This window comes from Prunus mume, linkage group LG2, assembly GCF_029339155.1.
Source record: "Prunus mume cultivar Tortuosa linkage group LG2, ASM2933915v1, whole genome shotgun sequence".
Classification (NCBI taxonomy): domain Eukaryota; kingdom Viridiplantae; phylum Streptophyta; class Magnoliopsida; order Rosales; family Rosaceae; genus Prunus; species Prunus mume.
Genome location: NC_142699.1, coordinates 22768212 through 22792564, shown reverse-complemented (window position 1 = coordinate 22792564; position 24353 = coordinate 22768212). Strand labels below are relative to the sequence as shown.

General features: G+C 36.4%; 2 protein-coding genes across 6 annotated transcripts; both read right to left on the bottom strand.

Annotated features, from left to right (window-relative positions):
- Positions 1-1025: 1025 nt before the first annotated feature.
- On the bottom strand, positions 1026-5843 carry LOC103321878 (RNA-binding (RRM/RBD/RNP motifs) family protein). 5 transcript variants are annotated; one of them, XR_016124178.1, is made up of 4 exons: positions 5595-5843; positions 4832-4933; positions 2567-4735; positions 1026-1773 (listed from the first exon to the last, which is right to left on the bottom strand). XR_016124178.1 is itself a non-coding variant. In XM_008223730.2 (2 exons), exon 2 carries the CDS (start codon positions 4682-4684, stop codon positions 2702-2704), a length of 1983 nt encoding a protein of 660 aa, XP_008221952.2. In that variant the 5' UTR covers positions 4685-4735; positions 5595-5842; the 3' UTR covers positions 2260-2701. The 5 variants fall into 5 exon arrangements, 1 of the variants encoding a protein (XP_008221952.2); XR_513410.2 differs by lacking the exon at positions 4832-4933 and having other exon boundaries at positions 5572-5843; XR_513409.2 differs by lacking the exon at positions 4832-4933 and having other exon boundaries at positions 5595-5842.
- A 2694-nt stretch (positions 5844-8537) lies between these two features.
- Positions 8538-13248, bottom strand: DIS1 (Actin-like ATPase superfamily protein). The gene is made up of 9 exons (XM_008223729.2): positions 12758-13248; positions 12134-12593; positions 11766-11912; positions 11421-11513; positions 11105-11224; positions 10855-10965; positions 10002-10127; positions 9787-9885; positions 8538-9136 (listed from the first exon to the last, which is right to left on the bottom strand). Exons 1-9 carry the CDS (start codon positions 12802-12804, stop codon positions 9056-9058), a joined length of 1284 nt encoding a protein of 427 aa, XP_008221951.1. The 5' UTR covers positions 12805-13248; the 3' UTR covers positions 8538-9055.
- Positions 13249-24353: the final 11105 nt, after the last annotated feature.

Sequence of the window (24353 nt, the reverse complement as noted above, 5' to 3'; positions counted from 1 at the left end):
TAGAAAAGAAAATAATTATGGTTTGTACTTTGTAGGATGAATCTAAATGCAATTAACTAAAATCTGAAACGTTTTGAACAATTGCAAACAAGAAGAACCTTTCTTAATCCTTCCTATCCTATCCTATCCTAGACAGGGGCAACCCAGTTCTACTTCATCTACCCAATCAAGTCAAATTGAAGCAGAAAAGAAAATTATTCAGAATGGAATATCAGAAAACAAACAACAATAATTCTCGGGGCAGTGGAGGGAGGGGAGCTGTAATAAAAAAGAAACAAAATATGCAGCCAAAGCTACTAGTCTGTCAACATGACACGTGTACACAGAGACTAGTTCACAACTCCAATCCAATCCCCCATTAATTACAAACTACAAGCAGGAAAGAAAACCAGGTCAAACAGAAGGACGAGGCACGCATAGTTTCAAATACACACAACAAAGCAATTTGCCAGAGATATGCAGCAGGTTAACAACTACAGTGAATGAAACCAGGTCTCAACTTGAGTACTGTACTGAGAACCAAAGCTTTGAGCCACCTATTGCTAAAAAACCTAAATCAGATACATGTGGCGGCTATTTTCAGTCGAAAGACTACTAATTTGAAATGAAATGCGTCTTTACGCTTTCATTGCAAAGTTATTCCATCAACTGTGAATTCACATCTAGAGTTTTACAACTTCAAATTGAATAACCAACTATGAAATTTACAACAAAAATTATAATGGCAAAGCTCAAACAACAGCAGGACTAGATATACTAACTAATAGAGGAATTGAATACAACAAAAAAACAGACAGAAGAAAAGAATTCAAATACAGCAAAGACAATATGATGGTCATTCCAGCAAAGCACAATCCTTCAAGGCTTCATCAAGCAAGTAGTGCCATCAGGAAGACATGTAAAGCAAGTGGCTTCCATTGGGTGCCTCCTTCAAGAATGACGCAGCTTCTCATACACTAAAGAACATGACTAAACACCAAATCTCCAATATACATTGTCGAGAAACAATACAATTTGACTCAAAATTAAATAAAAGAAGAAGAAATAGACAATTTGATATCCATGAAGAAATGTACAAGACTACATCCAAGTGAAAATTGTACATCAGCAGCACAGCATAGGCTTCCATGAAGAGAGAAACAAACCCTAAACAATCGTTTCAGTCCCAGCTAATTTACAGTGCAGCATTGATTTACAACTCACAACCCCTAAACCCAAGTACACCTTGCGGTTACATTATACCCCAAAAAAAAAAAAAAAAGGTAAGATTCTTTACAGGAAGTTGCTTCAACAGAAACTGTGTTGTATAAATCTATGACTAATTACAATTTAGCACAGTGGCTTCCTGTTCCAATGTCTTAATGGATCAATCCCGACTCCCTAGTGCATAGAGCAGACAATGGAAGTTACAACACACTGAATATCTACAACTAAGCACATCCAATTCCGTACAAGACTATTACAACAAAAGAGGGCATTACATGTGGACCTAATACAAAAAGCCTACAATTACACAAGGACATTCAGTTCTTTACATGCACACTGACAAGTCTGCACTTAATATTTCACTAGTTGGAGAACACTCTTTCTAGATATTTTGTTGCAGGAGCACTAATACATATTTTTAAGTGGCGCTTCAAGAAAATAAGGTGAAAGTCAAAATAGTCAAAAGCTTCTTTTGCACACTTGGAAACGCATCCATGTAACACATCTTCCATCATGTGACCAGCACAGGCTGATTCAATTATGAAAAGGAGTTGCCCACTCTACTCCCTGGATATGATGATTAAAAGAAAACCCGCATGTCAATAGACATCAAATAAAATAACTTTCCAAGACATCACCTCATAATCTATTGCTGCCACTTAAATAGAACAATAAGAAGCGCAAGAGAAAAAATGAAACATAGCAAACCAACGTTGACAGTCTCTAAGCCATAGTGTAACTAAGTTCCCTATAGGTATGAGACACATCACACAACAATGACATCAAGCCCCTCCCCAAATATTTTGCAGTTTTCAGTCAAAGCTATTCATGCCAACATAACAATCAAAACTTCCAAGAGACAGACAATCAAAGTCCAAAATATATAAACATTATCATTCATTCCAACATACGTATAAATACCAGCATCAGTTAAATGTCAAGGGAAAGGAACAGAAACAATCACTTCTCCTTTTTCTTTTTGGGTATTACCTCACATCTTTCTTAACCTTTCAGCCAAAATCAAGGATAGCCTCCACTCAAAGATAAAATAAATCAAGAAAAAGAACTTCCACAATCACATAGAACACAAGAAGTTTTCAAACTATAAGTAGCACAAACCCAAAAAAGCAATTGTCTTGAAGAAAGATTGGGTAGCATAGTTATTAAACCTGTAAGATAACAGCTGCAGGAAATGAGTAGCCGATTCCCCACAGCTATATCTTTGTTGGTATGCTACTAAAAGTTACTAATTGTTTTTAAGCACACAAATATTAATTATCACAGCTAAATGTTTTGTAGAAGCAGTATAAAAGCAAGGGGGAAATGATCGTTCCCTCCAATGCTCACTGGTAGAACTTACTTCTCCCTCAAGAAGCCACCTTTGCAGGAAGAATGCAGATTCACCATAGGTACCCATGGCTAGATATACTAACGGTCAGAACTTATATTCTGCAGTCTCGAAGACATGCTAGAGAAGGTCAGTAGTCTAATTGTGTCACTCAGATGGCAACCGTCTCCTCTTCCCGTAATCAACATCCCTTGATCGAGACCGATGATCATCTTCCGGCATTGCTTTGGACCGGCTCCGAGGTCTTGAAGAAGACTGACCTCTGTCCCAGTCATCCTCATAACCCACATCACGCTCTCTCTGTCGATGGTCTCGGTAACTATCTTTTTCTTCCTTGTACCTATGCTCCCTGTGCTCCCCTCTTTCAGACCTGTCCCAGTCTTGTTCCCTCTCATCACGATGCCTCCTCTCAGAGTTTCCTGACCAGTCACGCTCAGATCCCCGTTCTCTTTCCCTCGAGGGAGCATTTGACCTTCCTCCTTTTTCATGATTTGCCTCTCCATACCCATACTCAGAAGCACCATCATCACCACCATAACTTGACTCCCTAGTTCTTCGACCATGTTCTTCTCCTGCCCACCCACCCATGCTTGGGTCATTCCACATCCCTGCATGATGCCCATCCATTCCAGAAGAACCCATCATTCCCATTCCATTAGTTGCCATTCCCCTGCCAAAGAACGCTGGGTTTACATGAGGAGCCACCCCAGCAAGTCCCATTGTATTAACAGCAGGAAATGAAGAAAGCATTCCAGGAAAAGCAGGACCTGGAAATCCTCCATAACCGCCTCCTCGGCCCATATATGTTGGATCAAATCCAGCACCCATCATACCCTGTGGATTCATCATACCTCCTACAGGACCTCCAAACCCAGGACCTGCAAGGCCCTGTCCATAGCCTCCATTAGCACCGGTTCCAACACCAGCAGGGTTCCCAGCCATGTTCTTTGCGCCCATGGCCCCTCCTCTTCCTCTCATTGGTCCTCCACCTCCAGGACCTCTGTTGGCTACTCCCTGTCCACCTCGTCCCCATCCACCCCTTCCAAAATTCCTCCCTCCGGTGTCTCCAGTTTGATAGTTCACACCTCCCCCCCTCCCAACACCATCATTCATGGGCCTTCTTCCTGGTTGCTGAGACTGAGTCTGGCCTTGGGATTTGCTTAAATAAGAAGCTCCCATCTGCTTCAAAGTCTGCGGAGAAGCAAAAGCCACAACACAAGCTCTCCCATTGAAAAGATAACCATCCATTCCCTCTTTGCATGCAGTGGCAGCAGCTGGATCATGAAACTCAACCTGACAATATCCTTTGGATTTACCACTGGCTCTCTCATCAAAAAACTTAATTTCCTTGACCCTCCCATACTGAGATAAAACACTTTCAAGCTCAGAATCAGTTGTCCACCAATGTAGTTCTCCCACAAACAGCATGGTTGAACCATTTTCAACTGGTGGCCGGACTTGGTTTTCATTAAACATTGGACGATTAGCATTTACCTTGATACTGATTTGATTAGTCGGCATCTGTGTAACTCCTGTAGGACCAGCAGTGCCAGAATTCATAGACGGAACAGACTCGAGAGCAGTTTTCCCAGTAATGTCAGAAGAATCACCACCGATATTTGGGGGCATAGTTGTCGACCCCTGAAACCCCATATGTCTGACTTGAGTATCATGACTCATCTCCATAGCCCTCCCCTTTTGAGATCCAGAAGCTCCACCCACATAACCTGTGGATCCCAGTTCTGGCTCCTTAGCCACTGGTGGCTGATCCTGTTGTTCTGGAAACTGGGCCACAGCACTAGAATACTTCCCTTGAACTGAAACCCCAGGAATTTTTGATTCCTGAGAGACACCAGCTTGAACTCTTGTTTCAGTAACATCAGTTTTCTGTGCTTGGAGACCTCCATTGCCAACACCACCAGGTGGGAGTGGTGCCTCAGACCGGTGCATCTGCAAGAAACCCTCTCCAACATTAACATCATTATAGAGATCATCATACTCATCATCTTCTACCATGGGTTCTTCATCTGCAAGCGCAGAGATGGCTCCACTTCCCTGATACTGAAGCTTCTGAGCCCCTCCATATTCCTCATCTTCATAATCTATTTGCTCTTCAGCCATTGGATCCATTTAGAACAACCAATCTATATCCGAATGAAGTTGAACAATCTCTATCTCTACCTACATGATTACAAAAGCAAGAAACAGAACCGTTCTTAGACCCAATACAGATTTGAATACATACATAACTTAAGCACAGAGAGTAAGAAACAGAACCGTTCTTAGACCCAATACAGATTTGAATACAATCATAACTTAAGCACAGAGAGTAAGAAAGAGGACCCCAAGATCCAAATAGTTGTATCACAGACATACAGCCTGAAAAGGAGGTATGAAGTATAAACTATGAGGATACTAGAAAGAGAAGTAGAAAGCTGTGATGCTTGCTGAAAAGGGAATTAAAAGAGATGTTTTAGCAACGAATCAATCAAACACAAAACAGTATAATTTCTACCATCAACCATGAGAAATCAATAACATCATCAACAGAAAACAACAGCAGCAACAAAATGTCCACCATCCACCCAGCACAGTCGTAGAAATCATAACGAATAAATTACCCTTGTCATAAAATTGCTAAGAAAATATAAATCAAATTCAAAACCCACTTTGGAAATCATAGATTCCATAACCGAACTTGGTAAATTAGACATCCCAATCATAAATAACAATCAGAGAAAATAGAACCAAACCCCACTTGATAAAATCGCAGGAAGGAAAAGAAATTCCAGATAACCAAGCCCCACAATAAGGAAAAACAGGTAAGTAGACAACACCCACTTGGCAAAAATCACATAAAAAACAGAAAACTCAAACACCCACCCGAGATTTTAACCTCAAAGCAACACAGGAAAAAAGAAGTACCAAATCTGTAGCTTAAACGTTTAATAAAGTAATCGAGAGACAATGCACAAAAGAAAAAATATATGAAAAGAATCATGGGATGAGATTCGAACATAGATTGCAGAGGTTGTCTTACTATCGTGTGCTTTGTCTTGTGGTCTCTTTAGCTACCACAGCGTCCCCTTTCTCATCAAATATTAAGTATCAACTACGGCTATTCTTTTCCTTCTTCCTCCTCCTGTTTTTGGATTTTTCTTTTTCAATTATTTTCTACGCGATTTCTACAGTGAAAACAAAACACCCATTCGGATCAAGTCTAAGTTCTCTCTCTCTCTCTTTCTCTCTCTCCTCTTGGTGGTCTGTAAATTCTAAATTGCAAATTGTAAATACGCGATAATCTTGTTATTATTTCTTTATAACAGTAAAAGGGTAAGATTTGAGGCGCTCTAAAACAAAATTGATTGACCCTCTTCTTTTTTAATAGTCAAACTTCATTCTTTTTAAAATGATAAAACGATGTGCTCTGCTCTCCACCACACAAATTTTGTTATCAAAAACCGAGTGCTACTCTCATGACTGATGACTTAAAATATAACAAATAAATAAATAAGAGTGCTGCTATTTTAATCCCTTCTATTTTTCAATCTATTTTATTTTTAAAATATATATATATAAAGCAAAAAACAAAGAATGATAAAATATTTAAAATACTATAAAATGTCATTGGTTAATCCAAATTTAAGAATTAAAATTATTAATTAAATGATGATAATATGGTAAATTTACACTTTCATATTTAAAAAAATTAAAAGAAAAAGAAAAATCAGATAATGAATTCTATTTTTATATAACACAACTATCCATTATCTTTTTAATTCTAAAATAAATTTAAAGTGCGGAGAGACTAGTTTTAAATTAAATTTATTAATCCGTTCTATTTTTCAATCCACTTTATTTTCAAAATTTTAGAATTAAATTTATCTTTTTGTAAAATGACTAAGGACTTTTACAATTAAACATTAAACATTAAAACCAAATAAGAAAAAGATTAAAAACAACTAAAAGGATTATTAAAAAATATATCAAAACCCTTCCCTCACAACGCGCATACCCCACCCTCTCGCCTCCTCCCTTCTCTCTCCTCCTCCACCACACAGAAGCGATCTCCCCCACTTCCCCAAGCACCCGCCTCTGTATTGTACCCCCCTCACCTCTCTCTGTGGGTTATTAAATAATAGCCTTAGCACTCTATTTAATTCAAATATTATCCATAAGGGATTTACACCACCACCAACCGAAGAAAACCCACAAATGATTCAAGAATCAAACACGTTTTTGGGATCGCAAAGTTAATCCAGCGCTCGAGCGAGATGAGCCTTTGCCTCCTATTGTTATCATTCAAAGCTCCTTTGTTGCTAACTTGCTACAATACCCCATTAATTTCACCGGATGCATGTGCAGCGGCGGATTCAGGAATTTTATAGGGGATGTGCAATATTTAAAAGGCTACAAATTTACAAAGGACTCAAGCAAAGCCCTGTTCCCTAACATCCAGTAGTGTGTTAAAAAAATAAGGCTAAAAATCCAAAAAAAAAATTATACAACCAAATGCCCTTAGAATTTAACCAATACTAATGTCATTCATAATTAAAACAAAATAAGAGTTTTACGTCTACAACTAATTGATTATAGTCTATATGGATATCAATTAATATGAACAAAATCTTTGTCATTGACACAATTAGTTTACCAAAATTCATATCAAATATGAACAAAATCCATGTCAATTACATATTTAATCTAACAAAAGTCAATTCCAATTAATGTAACTAAAAGCACATGTAAATTGGAGGTCATGAAACAAAAGTACACATGATTAAAAGTTGGTTGTAAATTTTGGTGAATTTTTTGGCACACATATGAGTTTTTAATGAATTTTTTAATTTAGACCAATTAGAAAGTAGACATGTGTCGGCTTGCTATTGGACAATTTAAGAAAGAATCAAAATCAGAAGCGCTAACGTCTGACGCGGAGTCTTCTTCTTCCTTGAACTGTGCCTCTGCACCTTAACTTCAAATATTGTAGAAAAACTTCGAAAATTCATAACTTTGGTTGTGGAGCTCTGATTGATGAGCCGTTTTCTCCTACATGCTCGTGAGATCGAGCCCAACAATATAAGGTAAATATTCAGGGTCTCACAATGCAGCAAACAATACAACGTCTTTGAGGCATTTAGTCAAACAATTGGTGGGCACTAGCAAATGGGCAAATTTTGGCATCCCCAAGGAAGTTTCCGGTGAGAGGAGGTGCAGCTGCACCTCCTTGCGCCTCTGTGGATCCGCCAGTGTGCATGTGTCTTGTCCTCCCAAGTGGCTCCTTGGGGTTTTTCATTTTTATTATAAATCTTTTTATTATTTTTAATTAGTTTAATCAATTTAAGTTTGAGAAGGTGGGTATCAAGTATGCCATGTCATTATTTACTACTAAATTATAATTAAAGGGTATTTTAGGAATAATGGTGAGTGGAAAGATAGGATTGTATTTTTTCAATTTTAATGATGAGTGGAAAAATAAATCTGTAGGTGAAAATAACAGTACTCATAAATAATTTATATCTTTTTTGCTCGGCTGTAAATGTCAGTTGTCAATTTGACTAAAGTAGTGTGCGACTCCTTGCATCCAAATTCGATTTCCCTTTGTATACATTAGGCAAAGTGTAATTAGGCCTAGTAAAAGAAAATGTCTTTTGCTGGGCTGAGCCAGTTTTAAGGCCCCAATAACGGCCTGATGACAAATTCATGGGAACAGTCCAATACAAACAAAAGGTACAAATGTGTTATTTTTGCTTGCTTAAATTCAACCAATGTCCACTTGTATGAATACAAAATTGATGGGACGTAATTATAGGTTTGCGGTATAAGGATTTTGACGTACCCTATTCTTTTATTTTTTCTTGTCGGATTGTGGACAAAGATGTTCAGATAATTTCAAGACAATGTAATTGACATTTTATTTGAAATAGCAGATTAGCGATTTAAACTAATAATTGTATTGAACAAAATGAATTTATAAACACAATTTGTGACAAATTTCTTGAAATTTAAAAAAGTCAAATTAGAAATTATTGTACTACAACAATCCAATTCAAAAGAATAGGCCTACCTGAAGTGTACTACGGTGTAATTATCAGTCGAGGGAAAAAAAATGAAAGGCTAATAATAATCTTGAGCAAACTCTATTCTAAGCTGAACACCAAAACTGCAATTCAGCCAGGTTCATGTCTTCTTGCCCAAATCACGATTCTCATCTCATCTCATCTGATCCTTCAGGGCCACTTTCCACTTGCCACTTGGACATGCAACACCGCAGAGACTATTTCCTATTGGTTTCTAAGAGACCTATTGCCCCCTAAATGAAATTATCATTACAAAAAAACCCCACATCCCTTACAAAATTAAGATTAACTGAGTAATTATATTACAAACCAGCCTCTATGACACCAGGAAAATATCAGGAAATGCATTACTGAGCATGTAAGAGACATTTTTTTTATCAGGAATTGCCGGCAAGTGATCCGGCCAAAATTGATGTTTTCATCAATACATACCCTTGAAAACAGGATTTGTTCTGCATATGCTCGCACCATATTCCTCATACTCTTCTTTTGTATGGCAAGCCTGTACAGAAAGAAACTCCTCAATCAACAGTCAAAATTTGGAAAGAGAACAATGATAAAAACTTGGGGCAGTTTTATATTAGCAAAAAACAAGGTGAAAGCTCAGCATCAAATGCTGTGCCTGCAGAAATATCAAACACTCGCATATGCATGGTTTCAGAGAGGAGATGGTCTCCTCAACCATGATCAATTAAGTTCCCCTTGATGCCATTCAATTGCTGAATAAAATGGCTCAAGTTATCATAACAAAAGGCACTAGAGTCCCTAGTTCTGAAATTAGTGTGGCTTTTTGGAACTCCTCCTGAAGCAACCACCAAATATAGCATACCATTTCCACACAAAAACTAGACCAATCTCTTTTCTGATCCCAAGTGTCAAATTATATGGACTTCCGCATCGTGCAAATATAATAAGATAATAATTGTTTTTATCTCCGTTTTAACTGGCAGAACTCATTACCAATAAAATTATATATTCAATTAGCAAGATATTGTCAAAAACCCAATCTGTAAAACACTGATCTAAGGGTTTCAAGCCCCACATCAACATGAAGATTATTTGAGGGTTTCAGGATGTAGGGAGAAAGTTATAGACGAATAATGAGATTGTCTGCCTACGTTAACAGAAATTCTTTATTTTTCTTTTTCATACCGCATAGAATTCAGGTGTGGATGCAAGTACAGAGCCTCCAAACCAAACTGCAAATCTCTGGATGGGATGACTAACGACATTTACTTCCACTGGCTGTGACTGCATGCCCAAACAAAAATAAAAATCAAACATATTTATTGTAAAAAAAAAAGCACATGCTGACAAGTTTATTGATAAATTATACATTGCACAACATCTGAAATAAAATTGCTTACTTTTAATTCCCCACCAACTCGAGCTTCAGATGCAAGAAGCCGGGCATCGACAATCTTCTTTATATCCCGTTGCAACCTCCTGTGGAAGTCCTTGAACATGGTTGAACCTCCAGACAACACTATATTCTGAGAATTACAGTAACAGTAACAATAACAAGACTAATCAATAAGTTGTATAAAGAAATCTTAAATGTAAGAACGAAGATCACTAAATGCATCAGGTCATAATACCATAATCTTTGGCGAAATTCACACAAGATAAAAATAAAATAAAAAACTTGCAAGTGATTCTCTGGACCTTAGAACTAAAAACATTTCAAACATCAGATTATGAACATAGGAAGAAATAAATGCTAAAGTTTAAATAAGAAAACAAATCAGAATCAAATGATTATGCAGTCAAATGAAGTTGCAAAAACAATATTTAGATAGAAGGGCATAACTGAAGTTAACAAAATTCAACCTATGTCCAAAGACCATTCACTTCAGTAATGGTTCCTGAACCCATTACAAGGCTAAGTCACCACATTTGAGACACACACAATATTACTTCTTAGGGAGTTTCACTAAAACACCCAAAATAGGAGCTGAAATTATAAAAAAACCCAACACCCAAAACACTTTATAAATACACCCAAAACCCATCATTACACACACTCAAAACCCATTTATAAACACACCCAAAAAATATACAATTGTTGACTTTGGGGTTGATTTTGGGTGTGTTTCTATGTTTAAATAGTGTTTGGGTTTTTTTATAAATACATGTCTAGGTTTATTTATAAATTTGTATACTTCTTATTGCTTCAATTAAATTATCTCATCTATGAACAATTTAGAAAGCCTACTTCACCTTATACAAAGACCTCCTAGTGTCAATTGGCGCGGATTGAATACACTTGTCAATTACAGCTGGTAAGGGAGTGGTGAAGTCATTGCTATAAATCTCAGGATTAAAGAAAACCTGTTATAATATAAAAAATTCGAGACAAATTAGCAGAGCAAATGTTAGTAACAAGCAATCATTGAGAAGAAATTCAGGAGCAATTTCCCTTCTTAATCTATATATATAAAATCCTTGGGGGAGGAGGAAGAAAGCAAACCTCTGGACCAAGAAATCGTTCATAGCCAATGTCACAAGAGTAAGGTGCGCCTGTCTTTGGTTTAATGCCTCTCCATTGCTTAATATACTTGGATGGTTCTTTATCATGCTTATTGAACTCCTGCAATCATTGGAAAAACATATTTTCTCATCAATCCATTTCCAAATTGAAAAAAAAAATTAACGAAAATAGACTAAGTGTAACATAAGAAGTTGTGAAGTTGCAATAAAATCAGTCAAGCTCATTACAGCAGGTATAAAGAAAAACTACACCCATTTGTAACAAGGTCCTGAAAAAAAAGAGGATGAAAAGTGACCTTGACAATGTCAGAACTAGTATAGCAATACATTTCCTTCACTTTGCGAGCTACGTCAAAGGAGTCTTCTGGTGGCACATTCTCTCCTCTTTCCTGCACATAATGCAATAATCATTACTACCCAAACACTTTGTAAATCTTAGTTACAGTACTCTTAACTAGCCATATAGTGTAATTGCATTAAGAACGAATTTTTGTGAAAGTTCATATACCCCATCTTGTATGGTTACCAACTAACAACCATATCACTATAATGATGTCAACAAAGGTAATAAGAATGCAACTGACAATAAGCTGCTGGACGCATACCCACATAAGTAGTAGTAAGAGTAGAAGACAGCATACCCGCATAAGCTGCTGGACGAAGAGAGTTACATCTTTCCCAGCAATAGGAACTGACTTGATGCTGCTCCCAATAACATAACCTTCTGCAACAGGTACAACATGAGTTGCTCCATCTCCAACATCTACCACAACCCCTGTCATCTCACACTAAGAAAATTGTAGGTCAATCAACGAGGAAATGATCAAGAGATACCAAAACAATAAAATAATAATAACAGACATAAACTAGCACTTCACATAACATACAGGCAACAGATAAAGTAATTTACAATTTAATGAATAGCATAGAACTCGATGAACTTCCTAACACACTTTAACATGATAAACACACACGTAATCTATAACACAAAAAAATATTCAATACCAACCTTAGACGTTGTGTAACCAGCTGCAAGAGCAAGTACCGAATTCACGGCAATGTAAAGGCCAGGAACATTGAAAGTCTCGAACATAATTTCGCCCGTATACTCGCGACTCTCAGGGGCAGTAAGCGGACTCTCAGTTAAAAGAAAATAGTGGTCTTCAGGATCACAACGCAAATAGTTGAATATGCATTGCTGCCAAAATCGCTCCATTGAATCCCAATTCTCGACCTGACCCTGGCGAACGGGATAGCTTAGATTGTAAGTTGTACTAGATCGAGACCTTTCCAGGGCCTCATCCCCTATAAAGAAATCAAGATCAGCCATTACGCCAGCATTGTGCTGCGCTAGCCAACCAGCCTTGGAGGAGGTTCTGGCCGGGTTCAGAAACGATTCGTTTAAGGCAACTACAGTCGGAACAATGTAACACGGCTCGACATTACCCGCGAACCCCATCTTAGTATACCTACAAAAATGGATGGAAATTTGCACATATTGAATAAAATTCCTTTTTGGGTAATTCTGACAAACAGGTGGTGCGTAATGCGTGCAAATCAAAATTCAATAGAAAAACACAAACAAAGTCAATTGGGGCATTCCATCGAACAGGTTGTGTGAGTAAATACGTACCCACTGCCATTGTCGATAACTACAGCGGGGCGAGCAGCCGGGTCCATGAGAAAAAGATTGAAAACGGGCTTGGATTTGATTTGAATGGCGGAGGTGGATCTGCAGCTGAGATCCAATAGAAGGCGTAAGGGAAATGATCATGGTCGTGAAGAGCGCTTTGTAGAGCGGAAGAACAGATAACCCGAAGAGGAAGCTGGTGTTGTTGACGTTGTTGATGGCGACGCAGACTTGGATCGGAAGTGAAAGCAGCGACTCAACGCACAGCTTGGTAGCTTGCAGCAGTTGGTGACTGTGATTGATGCTCCACCCATTTCAACGACGACCATGGAAACTGAATTCAACGCCAGCTCTCATCAACTGCATCATCATTGCTCTGTTTCTCTGCGTTTTTCTCCGATTCGATGCTTTTATTGGCAATCAAACAACGGCGCACCGACTGTGACCCCCCTTGCTTTCTCTTTTATCTATCTCCCTTCTCTTTTTGGCTAGTTACCTTTTGTCGTTTGGGTTTCTTTTGATATGGCGTCGGTTTCTTACCGTTAGATTTGGACACCTGGCAACGGTCAGATTTTGGCTCTGGCGGGAGTCATTATGGGACCCGCGGAATATATATAGCGAAATGGTCCGTCGGTGGTTGTAACTTGTGCATTTGTACTATAAACTTTCTCGGTATTGACGATCTTGATTCTTGGTCGAGTTCAAACTAAGTGATGTATTTGACATAAAAACCAAAAAAAGTGATGTAAAACATAAGTCACGGCATAATTCGATATATTAAATTATTCTAATGTACATGAAGAGAAATTTATCGCTATTTTAAACTACTATAGTGCATAAGATGAGAGATTGAACTCTAGTGCAAAGAAACGAGTATACTATCTTAATCAACTAACATAACTTACATTTGATTTCGTAAACATTTTTTGAACTTTGAGAAAGTATCAAGTTTAATTGTCCCTTTTTTATTGATCATCATCGCTTTTGTGGCCCATACACCAATATACTTTACATCTTGAGCTACTTGAGTAGCTACAAAAATAAAAGATGAGGTCTCGTTTGATGGAATTGAAAATGGCGGTTCTTAATATTGATTGTTATGGTGGCAAAGGGCGCAATAGATCCCTGCAAGCCTCTCACCTAGGACGACGACTATACATCATAATTATTATTTTATTTTCACTGCTTTTCTTCGTCCTAGGTTTTTACCTCTTGCATCATTACAACTTATAAGTAATTTTGTGGACAAAAGCTGCTCGAAAGCTAGGACACAGTCCACTACAACATAACCAATAAAAAATTAAAATTAAAAAAAATTGCAAAGGCCCAAACCAAACTCTCCATCGCTACCGTCGAAATTCGGCCCCTTATTTCTAACAACAAACAAATTGCATGTTTGAGGTCCAATTCGTGCCTTATGAAAATCATTACCTATGTTCTCAGTGGGTCCCACCCAACTATTCAATCAAATCAAACTAATGGGAGTGTATTCAATTGAGATTTTAATAGATTGTAATTACATAATTTTAATGTAATGGATTTCAATCGGATTTGTAATTATATGATTTTACTCATAATTTTAATATATTGCAATTACATGATTTTATTTATGATTTTAATTCGCTTAGGATTTTACTTATGATTTTAATAGATTGCAATTACATGATTTTATTTATATTTCTATACAAGCTTGAACTCTATTACCTATCATCATTCACCTAAATACATAACCTGAAGGAATATACCCAATTTTTAGGATACAGATACCCAATTTTTAGGGTTAATACAAAGATGGAAGGCACAGTAACGATCAAATGTTAGTCCAAGGAGAGTACACCGATATCAACAATGTAACTCCCAACATAGCCACACATGGGCAGAATGAATACGTTAAAGATACCGAGAGCCTAGACATAACATGCAAGAACACCACTCACCTGAGCACTCAACTATAAATGCAAAACTACCATTAACTCTCACAAGCAAAATACAAGGAGAGAATCGTATGTAACACTCTCAAACGAGTTGAAGCAAATAATACAACATAAAATTAGTTCTTCCTTTCTGTAATCAAAAGTAATTCCTCTCTGCCATAATAATATTACATAATAATCTCGTGGGCATTATCTAACTAAGGAGGCTTAAACCATACAAGCTTATCGAATTCACGCATGCGACTTATAAACCTTCATGAATTGATAATACAGTTATTACCTAACTTCATTAGAAAATCACTTGTGCACAAATTACTCAAAACAAAGATTCATCCCACCCATTATTTCACTAACAATGCTATTCCATACATCAACGGATTTATCACTCAGTGAACTAAACCTAATACATAATTCAATTAATATGCCACTACCAAAATACACAATTCAACTAAAATGCCACAACCAAAATACATAGTTCAACAAAAATACCAAAAATAAAATTCAATTAAGTCTATTTAATAGACAAAGTTCAACCAAAACACCACAACCAAAGAAGTTTACTACTATATCACACATCATACATAATTATCTCTCCTGGTCTAGTCCAGGTGTTGATGCTTGAGGTGTTGTGTGTCTTTGAATTTTTTCTGTTTGCCTCTCATTCATCTTTGCCATAATTCTCTCTGCCTTTTGATATAATATTGGTTGGATAACATGCTTTTTGTTTAAAGTCATCAAATAAATTATACAATACTTTACATGACTTTCAGCAAAATAATCTTGTTTTGATAGGATTTAAAAACTGAAGTGTTAATGGAGTGAGTGGCTGGGAGAACAACGCTAATAGAGAACAACCATGAAGACTCAAAATGCAAACAACCAGCGCTAGTTAATAGATAGAGAATAACCATGAACATATGCAAAACGTATACGAACATCGCTAGTATAGAGAACAACCATGAAATGGGAGCTCTTTTCAGATGTGTCTGTTCATCTTATCCCAAAAGAAAAACAAAGAACATGAGAATCAAGCATAAGAGGGTGAGATTTTTTATGGGGTTTGGTATTTATATCACCCACTCAAAAGTCCCACACAATACATCATTTAATAAAATACTTCAAAATCAGTAAGTTTTTTAATACCACAGTATTTTGTCTTATCTTTTAAAAGTCCTAATCGAATACCACAAGACTTGTATTTATGATTTAAAAATCCTAATTGAATACCACTAGATTTTTATTGATTACTTACAAATCCTAATTGAATACCACTGAATTTTTAAGCTTCAAAACAATCAATTAAAATCTCAATTGAATACAACCCCCTAAATATATTTACCGTTTACATTTTAGTTATAAAATAAAAAGGCAATGCAAATTGTGCTTAATTTGATCCGCACTTACTCGTCTGTCTATAAATACTTTTTTCGTTATAAATTTATGGAATGTGGATGACCACCATAACATTTATTACCTCTACTTCTTATTATTTCTTAAGAGCATCCACAGTGATGCTCTCTATTTCTTAGCTAAAATTTAGCTAAAAATATAAGAAAGCTATTTTAGAAGCTCTCTAAAAAATTTCAACTCTAATCATACTCCATATTTTGGAGAGTCAGAAATGCTATAACTCTTTTTTGATTGGTCCATCTCTATTAAAAAATAAAAAAAATAATAATTAGCACTAAGAAATAGAGAGCATCATTGTGAATGCTCTTATGCCCTTATTATTGTAATTAGTAGCTATAAATTGTGGGTTAAATATCTCTATTGTAAGCTTATAAATAGGCGCTTATCAAAGATGAATAAGATAAGTTGATACAAGTTCATAGAACAAATTCCTTGTCTTTCTCTTCCTCTTTGCTCTCTACAATTCCCCCTAATCTTATAACACGTTATCAGCACGACATTGCTCTTGGTATGTTTACTTTCTCTGATTTTTTATTATTCTTATATGAGCTAGAGTCATCACGTGGTACAGAGTTCCTTTGTACTCACCATCAGACTTCATCATGTTTGTTTAAGAAAACAAAAATTTCTTATTCTTATTACACATGAATATAATGCTATATTTTATTTACTTGTTTATTTATTTAATTTTAAGTATTATCTTAATTAATTACAGCTTTGTTATGATGAGTTTGTATTATGCAAAAGATCAAGGCCCGAAGTTCCTCAATCCTCATCATATAATTAGATTAAGACATAGAGTTTTTTTTTTAATTGAATCAAAACCTCAAGTTCTTTGATTCCAAATAATTGAGCGCGTAAAGTTCCGGTAATTTAAAAAGCACATAAGGACATGAAACTACTTGATTTTGTATTAATCAAAAATAGAATTCCATGAGGTCCACATATGTCAAGAACCTGAACCAAAAGTTTCAAGTGCATATATATTGATTTGACTATGAAGTTCAATGCATAACTATTAAATCAATTTATTTAGATCTACGTATTCAAACCTAAAGTTTCGAATATATGTTGATATGAACCTAAAGTTCATAGTTTTTCATGAATCTTAATACTATATATGAATTTGAAGTTCATTACTTATTTATGCCTATATGAACTTGAATTAGGTGGAAATCTCATTCTTAAACTTGTAGTTTTATCTACATATTAAATTCACATTAATATTGGATTATCTTGGAATTTCATAGTCTTTAATTTATTTATTTTATTCCTCGTTCATACTACTTTACTCATTTTATTTTATTTTATTTATATTGGGATATTAGTTAATTTCGTTTTACAATGGAAATGTTTTGTATTACCGCCCAAATATTGACAGCTAGAGGCGTCTATTGGAGAACTTCTTACTTTCTTTTATGAGTAGGAAGTTTATGATATCATGAATCAGAAGTTCATGAGGCCCCAATATTACACAACTATTAAAGTAGTTGAAGATTATGATATTATGAACCAGAAGTTCATTAACCGACACTGTCTTTACAATCCATGTTCCACAATGATACATAAGATTTTTATAAATTTGTAAGGATGTCGTTTAAAGACTCAAACTATGAAACGACCAGACCCAAATTCCACTTTGAAATCCGGGCCGAATCCGGTTTAAAATTGACACTGGTAACTGTGGGTTGTAAATGACCAAAATGCCTTGAAAACAATAACATAAACCCCGAGCCCCTAACTCGTGGCTGCGTCTCGATAACTTTAGGTCGCCACGTACCCTTTCGAGGGATCAAGCCACACGTAGTTCTTTCCTCTTTCCCGACCTGCAACTGGTTTGTTTACTATAAACCTCACTCTAGGGCTGACATTCATGGAGTATCCAGGACTCCATTTTATGATCCGTCAAACACTATACGATCCTGGCCAAGTCTAGATTACCATATCTGAAAATGGTTACGATCCAACAGTTGAAACTATTGAACCCAAAATCACATAATATGCGAGATCCGTTCGGGGTTCAAACATTAACCAAAATAAGATTCACAAAATCCTACGTGCTCGTGGGGACTAGGAAATTATTCTAGGGCTGACTCGTCCCCACCCTCGCTTACGCCACACGCACGGCAGCATGGTGCCTAAAGCGATAACACTCCACAGGAAAAACTCCAAACCACGACTCAAGACTTCTATCCTAGGTAAAACACCCTATTTGGAACTACTTTTGTTCTTGGACCTACCCCAAAAACTGGCCGAAAATGGCCGAACCAGTGATCCGAAAGTCTGCTGAAACCTAACTTAAAAATCAAACGATCTACGCTTGAAATCTCTGAAATCCTACCCAACCAACAGCTAGAGCATGAAAAAATAGCTAGAAATCCATACCTTACTCAACTGATTTGGTGGTCGGAGGGGAAAGAAAAGGCCGGTGAAAGTTTAAGAAAAATATGTCTAACACCGCCGGTTTCGTGGCTGATTCCGGCGACTATGGCGGCGGATCGAGGCAGCGAAGGGCTAGGGCTGGAAGAGGGAAGTGTGGTGGTTCTAACGTGACCGGTCTTGCTTGAATCGGTGACTGGAGGTGAGAGAAATCGCCCTTTGAAGATGGCTAGTCGAGCTGCCCAAAACTGACGAAATTCTGGGTTTTAAAAAAAATTGAACTTCGACATATTTACGGTTATGCCATTGAACTTATTTTGATCTTAACTCCTTCGTTACAACTCCGATTTGAGTCCACTACATGTCTATGGACTCATCTCGCTGCGCTCTACTCAACGGTATAACTGAAATCCCAAAATTCATCTTCCTAGTCAAAAAGTCAACTTTTAAACCATTAAAATATTTCTATGGGTATAATGGTCTTTTATTAGAATAAATTAATAATTAAAAATTAATTAAGGACCGGGTTGTTACAAACTATTGTATTATCTAACAGATATCATTGTAAAGCATGCTCACAAATAAAAGTTGTCATAAGATCATCTCGGTGAAAAATTGACTTTGAGACATCTTTCCATAAATAATTCAATGGGATATTTGTGAGCCTATACAACATTTAATTATGGATCACTTCACCAATTTTACTGAATGTGCCTACTAAAATAGTCACATATTTGTCTCTTGTCAAGAGGCTTATAAGCACAACTCCTATATTATCCAATATAGTCAATTTGACTCAATAATGATGGTGAGTTTATTTTCCTAAATTTTTAGACAATTTTTCCCGTCGTTAGGGGGAGAAATGACAATTCCTTAAGAACGTCATGAAATAGTGTTGAATTAGTCCACTTTTGTCTCATCAAGATAATGCATATATAAAGTTATGAATATGCAAGCATGGATTTGATATTCATGTATCACAATCCATTAATATGGCAATAAGTGACTATATATAATGCATGCCTGGAGCATGATAGAAATGTAGGTTCTAAACACTTCACTAAGTAAAGATTATTTGAAAAATTCAAGCCATATTAAAAATAACGCTCTATAGGAGGTTATGATCCACATTTTCTAAATAATCATCTTGAAAGAGTTGTTTGTCCCATAAGTGACAACATAAGCCCCTGAAGAGGCGTTAGTACCTCAAATTAATGAGATATTTATAAATTATGCATGCATATGCACATGAGAATTGTGGGATCACAAATCGATAATATATTTGGTTTATTAGTAGCTACTACAATCATCAAGGGCTATGATTATATTAAATCATGTTTCATGAATGTCGACAAGTTAAGTGATTGACCAAAATGGAAATAGGCAATTCCATTTATCACTAAATATGAAGTGTTGGATATTGAACCTATAACTCAAACACCAAATTATAAATGTTAAGTATGAAGGTTACGGATTGGTGTTTGTGAAGTGAAATAAGATCACTAATATGACATAAGGTTTTCTGATAGAGATCTGGTTTTAGTCTCTCATCCTATCGTAGATGCATCCACATTTATATAAATACAATGGTTATTTTTAACATGAAACTTATAACATGTGTTAAATGCATATTTATTGAGATTGTATGGTATATGGAAATCCTTAAAACTCATGAAATATTTAAGATATATTACTTGAAGGGACCCATTGAAGGATATAAAGTGTCACAATATTCTTAATTAAGAGTTAAGACTAAGAGTCTAAGTAGGAATTCAAATTTAATATTATTGTGATATATTCTAACTATTAGAAAATTTGTTGATGCTCCTAGAGAGTTTAATCATTTGAAAAGTGAAAAGCAGGTTGAATAGTGTGATAAATGATCATGTATGAAGATAATGTTGCTTGTATTGCTTAAATCAAAGAAGGGTTCATCAAGGGTGACATAACTTCAGAAAAAAACCAAGAGATTGGAGTTAAACAAATTCGTTCACAATATAATTTGGTGAACCTTTTTACCAAAGCTTTTTCTAAAGCCTAGATTTTAGAAGTTGATGAAAATCATAGGGAGATATTAATCAGGGGAAGATATCAATTAGGGGGAAGCATCCCAATTCTACTACATACATGACATATGCGCTTTGTACTATTTTTTCCTTCGACTAGGTTTTTCCTAACAAGGTTTTAACGAGGCAACATAAGCTTGTCCAACACCATATCAATGATCCAGAAGAAAGTTGTACTCTTTTTCCCTTATCTTCTATTTTGTCCCACTGGATTTTCCAAGCAAGGTTTTTAATGAGGCAACAATGTCATTGTATGGTAGACATCCAAGGAGAGTGTTATAAATCTATGGAATGTGAATGACCACCATAACATTCATTACCTCCACCCCTTATTGCTTTGTAACCAATGCCCTTATTATTGTAATTAGTAGCTATAAATTGTGGGTTAAATACCTCTATTGTAAGCCTATAAATAGGCGCTTATCAAAGATGAATAAGATAAGTTGATACAAGTTCATAGAACAAAATCCTTGTCTTTCTCTTCCTCTTTGCTCTCTACAATTCCCCTTAGTCTTATAACATTTTTTTAGTTTTTTTCTCTAATTTTTTTTTTGTTTGATTTATAAACTCTATTTTGTTTTTAATTTTTTATATTTTAATATATTAATGTTCCACATATTTGTCCATTTAAAAATGAAATTGTTGCATTTATTTTGAAAACTTCTATTAAATAAGGGCAAATTTTGGTTATTCAAATAATTTAACCACAAAGATTTTTTGCTTTATACATATAGAGGAAATTTGCATTCAATTTAATAAATATAACATTCCCATGCAAATCAGAAGAAGAAATCATTTTGATGTCCACTAATGCTAGTTTGGGTGTAATAACCCAAACTTTAATTACTATTTAACTATTATTTTATTAAGGAAAAATGACACTTTTGCCCTTAGACTATTTTAGTAATTGAGAAGTTGACTTTTGACCGGAGAGGAGTTTGGAAATTTTGTTTGCACAATTGCGTAGAGCGCGACGAAACGAGTTCGTAGACATGCGGCACGCTCGATTTCGAGCTGTAACGAAGGAGGAAAGGTCTATAAACCAAAAGGACGTAATGGGAATTTTAAAGTTTGTTGGTGTTACAGTATCACCTACAGAATCGGTCTATTTCTCCTTCTTCCTCGCGAGAGACCAGATTTCTGGTTTTTTCTCTCTCCGCACACACTCACCTTCGCGACGATTTCGCCGCTATCCGATCCGCTTTGAGTGAAATTTGTTGCAAAAGTTTCGTATCAATGTCCTCTACCTAACCCAGCCCAGCCCGACGCCACCGTAGCGAAACCGCCGGAAAACTCAAGGAAGTTGCGGTTTTGAATTTCAAGCTTTGTTTTCGTCGTCCGACCACCAAATCGGACGAGTGATGTATGGTTTTCCAACTATTTTTCATGCCCTAGCTGCTGGTTGGGTAGGATTTTAGAAATTTCAAGCATAGATCATTCGATTCTCAACTTAAGTTTCAGCCAGTTTTGAGGGTAGGATTCCGGCCACTTTTTGGGGTAGGTCCAAGAACAAAAGTGTTTCCAAATTGGGTGTTTTATCTAAGTTAGAAGTTTGGGCCGACGGTTTGGAGTTTTTCCAGCCACCGGAAATTTCTCAAGCCACCCAAGTTGCCAGCGCATGTGGCGGCGCGTGGGCAGTCTGAAGGGGACCACTCGCTTTAGAATGATCTCGTATTCTCACGAGCGTGTAGAAATTGCGGATCTCAACCCGACGCCGCTTGAGTGTTAAACGAACTTTTACATGGTATGCGTTATCCAGTTCAATAGTTTTGATTCATTGGATCGTGATCACTTTAAGATATGTTAATCTAGACCTTACCAGGATTGTGTAGGATTCGACGGATCATGAATCGGAGTCCCAGATACTCCGGAATCGCGAACCCTAGGGTTAAGGCTTAGAATCGTTGATCATGTGATCGTGACGAATCTAGCCGTCCGATCGAAACCAGATCCACGGGACGAATGTTCTAGGATTATAGGAACGTAATGTGGGCATATGAATAGCTTTTAATTGATGCACGCACTTCTAGAAGCCGGGGGTCAGAGTTTTATTTAAACATTTATACCGAGCAATTTTATTAATATATTTTACTCTGGTATTTGAATCAGGCACTCGGGCACCAGTTGACCCGCAGGAGGGACCTTCCAAAGGTCCAGTGAGCTCGGACCAATAGTGAGTGGACTCTTTGTTTTCATAAATGAATTTATGCAATTTAGTTCAGTATTCAATCTTGAATAAGTTTTATTCAAAGAATAGTGTTTTATAAGTGAGACATGCTTTTAAATATTATGATTTGCATGCTGCCGAGTGGAATATTCTTTAGAGATATAGTAAAAGAGAATTTTAGTTAAACATCAGATAAATGGCAGCAGAGTCCAGCTTTATCATATCTTTCAAAAACTTTGCTTATTGTTATTTTCTAAGCCACCTGAGGTACCCAGATATACAGATGTTGCCTTCGGATATGATGATGTCCATGGACATCCAGGTTGCTTTCGGATTTTATTAGTTGCCTTCGGTTTAGTCAGCATGCTTGACAGCTGCCCCACGAGTTCTATGGTACCCGGACTCGTGTGGAGCGAGGACGCGGATCGTTGACCAAGGTCCCCGAATCCGCGAGGTTGCAGCTCAGATTGACTTTGTGTCACCGAGACCTGCGAGGACGTGTCACCACTGGTGATGCGAGGGGAATTGACGGATATCAGGAATTGACGGATTTAAAGAGAGTGCACATAGGTGGTAGTTTTAAACTGATTTCAATGCTTTTAAGATTTTAAAGAGATGACCATGAGTATGATTGGCATATATTTATAAATATATGTGTGTGCTTTGATTTCAGTACAAATATAATGAAGAGAATGATTTAGTTTTGCATAACCGTTTTTACAATGGGGTTAGTATGTTCTTATGTATTTTTAAACTTTGTTTTTCGGGTCCACTCACCCTTTTAATGTTTTGCGCCCCCAGGCTGTAGACGGCATCCGAGAGCCACCACAGAACATTTTCCGCTTCCCGCTCTTCCCCATTTTGATGTAGGGTTCCTTGACTCACAACGGTTACCTCCTTTGTAAATAAACTCAGTATAGATTCTCCGATATTGCCTCGAACGATTTGACTGTTGGAACTTACTTATTTTTATATACGCAGTTGGTGTATATATTTAAATACTTGTTGACATGTGTAAATTTTGTGAACGCTCGATTTACATAGGAGACTCTCACAAATTTTCGTAGAAGTCGGATTTAAAGGAAGTTAAGTTTAAAAAAAAAAAAAAAAGGGGCAACTAAGTCAATTGTGTTCGCACCCGCCAGTGTCGATCACGAGCAGATTCGCCTGATTCCAAAGTGGAATTTGGGTCGGGTCCTGTCATTGGGATTGCTATTTTTTTTCATTTAAAAAAAAGCAACTTTTGTAGTGCTTTGAAAATAATCATTTGTAAAAGTAAAGCGGTTCCATGTTTGCTAAACAATATTTTTAAAGTATTGTTAATATAAAAAGATGTGTCAAAACCGTTTGGTAAATTTTAATATAAAATTATTGTAACTATGAATAATTACTAAAATAGACATAATGTTGAAAGTGTTATGTGCTAATCATATGGTGGTGACAATGAAGATGGAGGTGGAGATGGAGGAGTTGGTGGTGGTGGTGGTGGTAGACGATGTCATATTAAAAAAATAATGATGGTATTAAGAGAATTGAAATTTTTTATTAAAGGCTTATCGCTTATTATTTTAAAAGTTGATGTCAAAAGACCATTGTTTTTAAAATAATCATGATATTTTATTTTTACCAAATACCTTAAACTC